At 43.5% G+C, this 8,056-nt stretch overlaps 1 protein-coding gene across 1 annotated transcript in view; it reads left to right on the top strand.

Annotated features, from left to right (window-relative positions):
- LOC102199403 (partitioning defective 3 homolog B-like) overlaps positions 1 to 8,056 on the top strand; it is a 213,201-nt gene that overhangs the window by 134,710 nt on the left and 70,435 nt on the right. The window contains exons 19-20 of the mRNA XM_013913502.1: positions 5,595 to 5,705; positions 5,976 to 6,335. Coding sequence (XP_013768956.1) covers positions 5,595 to 5,705; positions 5,976 to 6,335 — 471 coding nt within the window. The remainder of the gene's footprint in view (positions 1 to 5,594; positions 5,706 to 5,975; positions 6,336 to 8,056) is intronic.

Below are 8,056 nucleotides of genomic sequence, written 5' to 3'. Positions count from 1 at the left end.
TTTACATGGTTTCAATTCATCAAATAGAAAAATGATCCAAATGTGTTTTTAAGTATCAAATAAATGAAGCGCATGAAGAAGAAAAACTGGAAAAGTGTAGTCTCACCTGTGAGACCTTTCTACGTCTGTGCACAGTGATTACATGCAGGCAGTGGTTGTGATTTAACTGATTATCTTCGTTGGACAAAAGGCGTTTAACAAAGGAGAGGATGAAAGGAGAGACGTCGACGGGTTGTTGAACGAAAGATTGAAAGAAACAAAAATGAAACAAGTTTTATTTTTACCCATTGTTCAACAAAGCGGCGTTTAGAGGGACAAAATCAAAGCATGCCAGTTTGTCTCCAGTTTATTTATGTGTTAGTTAACTTTTCTTACCGTGTGTGCGCGTGCACGACGAATACACTCTGCAGGAGTGTTGATTCAGAAACCCTACGTGCTCAGGCGGAAGGTAGTGGCAGGAGATAGGACTTTACTAAGAATGAATCTTTGTTCAACTGTGTGTTGCAGGATGGGAGAGTGGGCTTAATTAAGCTGTGTGTGTCCGTTTTCTTTGAATCTCTTTCTTCTTCTTCAGCTGTTCTTTCATTTTGCTGCAAAGCGTATGGAAGTCGTCGATAACTGGATGTGGTTGCTTGTCTATTTCCAGTCAGAGAAGAAAAGCAAAAATGGGCAAATGAAGGATTGTTGTGTGTGGCGTCAAAACTATGCCTGCCAACAGAAGACCACATTAACATGATGCTGAGATATAAAAGAATCCATGGCATCGTGATTTCACACGGAAACGTGCATTTCAGATGCACATCTTCTTTTCTATATCATCAACACCTCCAAGAAGAAGATAATTTGTGGTCATAAAGACTTGCCCGTGGTCAGCTGCACCGCTGCGGAGTGATACTGCTGGGCCCAAAGCGTGCCAAGGAAGCACTCCATGCACCATTATGCCATGGTGTAGGGAACACCACCAGGATTCGTGGCGCTGTTGCCAATTTCTGACTGTACCATCTGTGTCCTTAAGCAGAAATTGATAATCCAACAGACCAGGCAACATATTTCCAGTCTTCAGCGGTCCAATTTTTAGCTGTCCACTGTAGCCACACATTTGTGTTCTTGAGATTGGTTTTCCAAGTTTGTAAAGCCTTTCTTCAACCAGTTTAGGGCATTCCCGTCTGACTTCCCCCATCACCAACACGTTTCTGCCTTCTGAACTCCGACCTTTTAGATGTTGGTTTATTCATTTTCCAGCAGCGTTCTGAGTAAACTTTGGAAACGTTTCTGGAGACAAATGAAAGCTGATCCATTCGATGTGACGAGGCTTGGACGAGGTTGTGAACGTGCCGTTTGGACCTGTGTAACCAGCGTTATTTATAATGAGTTTCTATTAAAGTAGTCAAGTCAAGTCAAATGGCCAACCATGTGCAGCGGTACAGTACGCAGTGAAACGAGACATTCCTCCATGACCACGGTGCTACGTGTGACACAGGACAATCAACACAGGACTGCATAAAGTGCAAATGTGCAAAAACTGCAAAAAAACCAACGACCGTGTAACACCAGACGGTGCAGACACAACAGTGCAACAATGACAGTGGGTCGTGCAAAAGACTGAGCATTGTGCAGAAAGTAAGTTGGTGTATGAAGGTGTGCGTGTGTGCTTCAAATTAGCAAGACATGGCGATAATCTCGGTGCTAAATGTGTTCTTTAATTCTCAGAGAAGGGTTCTGTTGTTAAAATATATGTTGTGTTCACTTTATCATCTATTCTTTCTGTTAGTATGAGAAGCCGACACTGGAGAGGACGCAGGGGTGAGGAGAAGCATAGAAGAGAGGAGACAGATTAGCTGAAGAGAGAAGTGCTTGGTAGCAAAGGGAAGGAGCAAAACGTCAAAGGAGAGGCTGAGGTGACGGGGTGAAAGCAAGGTACGCTGCGGATGAAACGAAAGAGAAATAAGGTTAATGGGAGGAAAGCGTGCGCTGAGGAGACGGTCAGAAGGAGTGGACATAAAAGAGCTGTGAGGAAGGGTACGAGAAGGAGTTGAAGGAAAGGGTAAGCCTCTATAGGCAGCGGTAATTAGAGCAAGGCTCGTCCGCTGTGAGGCAAACGCACACACGTGCTGTTAATTCACACAGATGATTGGTGCCCTTCATTGCCCATCGCGTCCACCTCTGTGGGTGGTAAATAGGCTTTTCCCCAGTCTACATGAGGCACTTCAAAGAAACCTATTACCTCTGTGCTCACAATATACCTTCTTTTATTGCAGAAGCAGTGATATGCACGCGCTGAAACAACAAAACAGTCGCACTTTAGAGAAACTGTGACTGTTGTTTGAAATAAACCATAAGCAGGTATAGTGGCACGATCATATATCAATAACTTCACTTGATAAATTAAACATAAAGGCTGTTATAAGGTCATGGTTTGTGTGTTGGAGGTATTAAGTATTTAATACTGGTTTAATTCTCCATGTCCTCCCGACTGTACAGCAGCTGGTTGTAAAGTTTAATGAGCTACCTTCTCCTCCATCGAGCTGGGAGTACGGTAAACGCCTCTAAATGCTTTAGTACGGAAACATCATACTTGGTTACGATTTTCAATGAATTTTATTTATACAGCATCAGTTTACACCAACATCTCCTCCAGGTGGTTTATCTTGTGAGGCACAATCAGATGATCTCTTTTGAGCAACAGCTTGACAACAGTGGGGAGGAAGTGCTCTCTTTTAACAGGAAGTGACCTCTGGCAGAACCAGGCTGAAGGAGGGGGAGTCGAAAACTGCAGAAGCTTTAGGGTGAGGGGAACGAGAAGAGAGAAAAGGGGGAGTATAGAGATGTTTTGCTTCTAAACTAATGAAAATGTGCGCAGGTTTTGTAACGTAAATGTAACGCTGCAGTGCTAATGCTGCTAAACAGATTTGTACAGTACAATTCTTCTTAATTACCCTAAAGATGGAGATGTTTGCAGAGATGCTAATTCTCTGTGGAATTTCAAACTGGATCATGGAAAAGAGAACATTTTGTTTGGTTGCTCTTTGAGGAAGTGTGTGCCTGGCTAATTACAGTGCACAGCTTCATTCTATACTCGTTATGTATTAATATTATGTATTATTTTTATAATACATAAAATAAGGTTGCTGAGAGGACGCAGACTCATCTAAAGACGGATACACGTAATCAAGTTTGGAGCCACCGACTGAGCTTTCAGGGCATCGGTGAGCCAACAGGAGTCACTATGAATGAGACCCAAAGTTTCTGTGTGGCAGCACTTCACCGCTCAAACCTTTGAGGTCGGCCCCCATTGTCCATAAGTCACATGACTGGCCGCCGTGGAGTTTGCCAAGAGGGATCTAACTGGAGGAAACCAGACACTGAGCAGCACCTCATTAATACATCCCTACAGTCACACACAGTGGTGGCAGCATTGCTATGTTGGAAGCTCTTTCTGTAGCGCATAATAGCCTCGAGCCGTCTCTGGTGAAAACGTCTTCCAGTGAAAACGTCTTCCAGTGTGCTGAGCAGAAGTTTACATGCTAACGGCACGACAAGCAGAAGTTCAAGAAGGAGAGATCACTTGGAAGAGCTGAATTTACTGAGATGGAGAAATTAAGAGTTTGGTGGTTAGACCAACACGGCAGAATCGAAGGACCAACCGAAGTCTAGATGATGGTGGTGAAGATGAAGACTGAGGCCTGGGTGGAGCTCTGACTGATGTGTCTGTGAGGTGCAGATGGGTGGAGGTGGGTTGCATGAATGAGAGTCTGAAAGGGAGAGTAACAGAGAGCACAGATTTAAACTACGCAAAGTGGAGGCTGGTTGGCTCAAAGAAGGCAGGCAGGAAGATGATTGGACAAGAATACTGATGGCAGTGTTGAGATCGACAGCGAGGGAAGCAGTAGTGATGTAGACAACAGCAGCCCAACCCCCAGGACAGCAGGCAGGTGACTGATTACATTATTGAACTTGTGCACAAACGTCATCGTGATGCCAGGAAAATACAGGAAGCGTTACTGGAAAGGAGCGAAAGGCCTGGAGTTTCCAGGTACTGTCTGGACTTGAACCTAACCTGAAAATAGCGGTGCACTATTGCTCCTCATCCAAGCGGGTGGAAATTGAACATCTGTGCCTGAAATGGGACAAAAACAGTTTTAATCTTCGGGCTCGTTCCAAAGAAGACACTGAGCTGCCATTGCTGTGGGAGGTGCTTTAACTAAAGGTCCTCTACAGGACCCAAAACTGGCTGTACTTTGTCACTGTGTGTAGATTTCTCAATGCACGCAGTGCTAATCTTATTAGGACGTTTAAAGCGAGGCCTGGTTTGTACTTTAGAAATAAATCTTACTTTACTTGTTTGCCTGTAATTGATTTTGGTGATTTGCTGTATATGCATGCTTCCTCTGCAGTCCTAAAGAGTCTTCATTCACTGACCACTTATATTTTCTATGGTCGTATATTTTACTTTATAAAGCCGTTCTAGGTGGACTTTGCATCTACATCTGTACCCTTCTCTGTCCCAGGACTCATACTTACCATCTAAACTTTAGATGGAGACGGAGGATGTTTCTTTTAAGAAACATGAAACCATTAAAGTTTTATGTGTATGTGCTGTGGACTTATACTTTATGTTGTATTTGTAGTCTCTCTTGTGAGACAGATTGATCTCAGTGGGACTTCCTGGTAACATAAAGGTAATAATATTAATGATGACGATATTAAATGTTAATAAGAATGTTGAAATGGAGCAAACAACCTGATTGGGTGAAAAAGCTGGAAACCATAACACAAACGGAGATCAGTGCCTGACAACAACAACTGCAAGTTAACTCAGATTTTAAGGTGTTTTTCACCTTTACAGACTTTTGATGAGCCTTAGAGCTCCGTCAATGCAAAAGCATGGAAATATTGACTCAGGTCATTTTTCTCCTGCTCACAGCTGAAACACAAAATCACCCCAATGTCACCAAATCAGTTCTTACATTTTCATTTCCCACTTTAGTTCACTTTTCATTCTCAGCAGTGGCGGCAAAGTCTGAAGATATAATGATGCTCATTATGACATCCAGTCTTGTGTGTGTGTGTGTGTGTGTGTGTCTGCCTGCATCTCCTCCAGGTAATGAATTGTCTGGTGTCCATTAGTGCTGAGTACGCTGTTGATGCTGACCACACAGAAGCAGTATTGACTGCTGTGGTTTGAGTATTGATATGTGGCCACTTAAAGCGGGTCTTTAGGTCTGTCGCGCGTATGCCGTCTTTTAATTTATGTTAGCTTGTATAGACTGCGTTCCTATTGAGCTTCGTGTGTATCCTTCCTCTGTCAAATCTGGATTAACTGCGTGTCTTTTACTCCAGCGTCCGTCGGCATCGAGTTAACCACCTGTGTGTCCAGTTTACTAACCCATCGTGGAAGCTGTTGTTGGTTCAGTTGACTTTTCTATGTGTGTTTATTTGTATGTGAGACGCGAGGGCTGTATCTGCCCTGTGATTCTTTTAAGAGTGGTGCTGATGCAGTGTTTGTCCTTTATCTACGTCCTCTGTATACCAGCTGTACTGTCTCCGGCTTTCTTTTTGATCCACATGCTGTGTCAATGTTTGCTTCTGTCCAGATTTGGAAAGAAAAAAGAGGAGAAGAAGGAAGCGAAGGCCGCTCTGCAGCGACAAAAGTCAGACCTCCTGAGTGACCATGAGCTCGAGAGGATGAAAGAAGAGAGAGAGAGGTGGGGAGGTTTCTATCCATGAGATGATTAGGATGAAATAGCTGAAATACTGCATGCACTCAGAGGAGGTGTGTTAGTCTGTCTATGCAGAAGAACATGAATGCTCACTTTAACAGCTCTTTTAATTACCTTTATCAGTCTGTCTCCACCCCTCTGTATGCTCCACGCCTGTCATATCTGAGCTCTATGCTTTTGATTTTTTTCTATGCTAGTCTACTAATCAAAATACATTCAATAGATGCAATAATTAGTCCTGCGTTTCCTTTCCAGAATCGAAGCATCGCATCCCGAGTTACAAGATCAGCGGCAGGGCGGCGGCGGCGGTTCGGCATATCCCGATTTTGAAGATGATGACGCAGATCCCAACTACGCCCGTATACAATCCTTCAGGGACCGAGATATGGGCTCGGTGCCACAGCCTCTGTCTCAGTCGCCTCCCTACAGAGCGTTTCAGCACGCTCGTACACCTTCCCCTCTCGGCCCATCCGGCTTTCAAGGGCACGGAAATCATACTAACGAGCCCGGAGTCATCCCCGATGATGATCCTCTGGATAGGCTCTACGCCAAAGTCAACAAATCAAGGGGAGCTGGAACTACGTCTCCTCCTGCTCCTCCTCAGGCTAATGACAGGTAAGGAGCTCCGACCTTGTTGGGATGTAATGATAAGACGAAAAGGATTTTGAGAGCACAATGGTCTCATTCATTAGTTATGTTCAGATTCTATACCTGGAACATGTGAAAGCTCAGAAAGGTGTGGATACACCAGAGTCCCACCAGGTGTGGCACATGGGAGGCTCCCAGTGGAGCTTGTGAAAAAGTTTCACCATCAGTGGGTTACAGGGGCCATCACACAGCTACAGCGTACTGTTACCTGTGTGTCAGAAAGGTGTCGTGTATACACAGAACATGACCAAAGCGTGCTGTCACTTTTAGTCCACCTCCTGTTCCTCGTCAGTGTTGCAGTACAGCAGCATCTTCATGTTTCCATTCTCTTTGCTTCTACTGAATCACATTCATCTGCCTGGGGCCAGTGTGTGTGTGTGTGTGTGTGTGTGTGTGTGTGTGTGTGTGTGTGTGTGTGTGTGCCAGTTTTAAAACAATACAGATAGAGACAGACAAAAAGAAAAGATTGACTTGTTTGTGCTTCAGTCTTCAGTATGAGTGGCTGTGTGCTGACGTACACATAACATCCGTGTGTGTGTGTGTGTGTGTGTCATAAGAAAGCAGGGCTCAGTGTTCCTCTCTGTTTCCCAATCCTGACTTCTTTCCTTTATGATGTCAGTCACAGCTCACTTACCTCTGAATATATCTGCCAGCGCAGATATTCTCCCACACACGTGTGCATCCACCTCATTTCTGTACCTGTCTCCTTGCAAAGGAGTAAAGCTGTTTGATGGACAGCTCCGAGCATCCCGGAGATGTTTTCTGACACTGCTTTTCCTGTATTCTTACCTTCGTGCCTAAGAGGGTTTTTCTTTTTAAATGCAGAGTCAGGACTCTTTGACCTTGATTCACAGTGTCGAGTCCCTCAACATTATTAAAAGAAATCTAATTGTTAAGAGGATGGACAAAAAGAAAACTGTCTCACCAGCATGTAAGCTGTGCTCGGGAATCAGATAATACACCGAAAGACAATCATCTACAGTATCTCACAAAGCTGTTTTCCCGTCCACAAATTCCCCCCTCTCTGAGTTTTTCTTCTTCACTGGAAGCTGGTTAACTGCCATTTACTTTACTCTAATTAATTTGATAAGCGCCACCACAGAGAGCCACAGAGTAGCTATTCTGGTAAGTCTAATTGGCAGGGTGGGAAATCAGTTTAGAGTGCCTCCATGTTCGAAGGCAAAATATTGATATTTGCCAGTAGTGTATTGATAATGTATTACAAGAAGAAATTTCACAATATGTTGCTGTATTAAGTCTCCCACTCATAAATCTCATCCTATGCAAAAATATAAAATGTTATATTTCTATAACAAAATAATTAAAATGTCCTTTTTAAATGGTTTGCCTCATATAATCTGTAAAACCAATAAAACCTCTGAATTTAAGCTTTAATACTTATTTTGTTAAATCCAATTTAACGTTTTCTCGTCTTTTTCCTTATTTAAAGCAGCATGGGTCTTAAAATGTTTTGATTTCTTTAGAGCTATATATCTATGGCCTCAGGTTTTGGCAGACAGTGCTGTTCATTTATCATCACTTCCTGAAACCTGATGATGCAGACAGAAGGAAGTGCAGGTATTGGCTGACAGTAATCGATGGTGCTAGAAAAAGAAGTTAGTGTGTCAGCGGGGTGTGTGTGTGTGTGTGTGTGTGTGTGTGTGTGTGTGTGTGTGTGTGTGTGTGTG

Source organism: Pundamilia nyererei, unplaced genomic scaffold (genome assembly GCF_000239375.1).
Source record: "Pundamilia nyererei isolate P.nyererei 1_Seehausen unplaced genomic scaffold, PunNye1.0 scaffold00135, whole genome shotgun sequence".
Taxonomy (NCBI): Eukaryota; Metazoa; Chordata; class Actinopteri; order Cichliformes; family Cichlidae; genus Pundamilia; species Pundamilia nyererei.
Note: the sequence above shows the minus strand (reverse complement) of the source record. Positions and strands in the feature narration are given on the sequence as shown.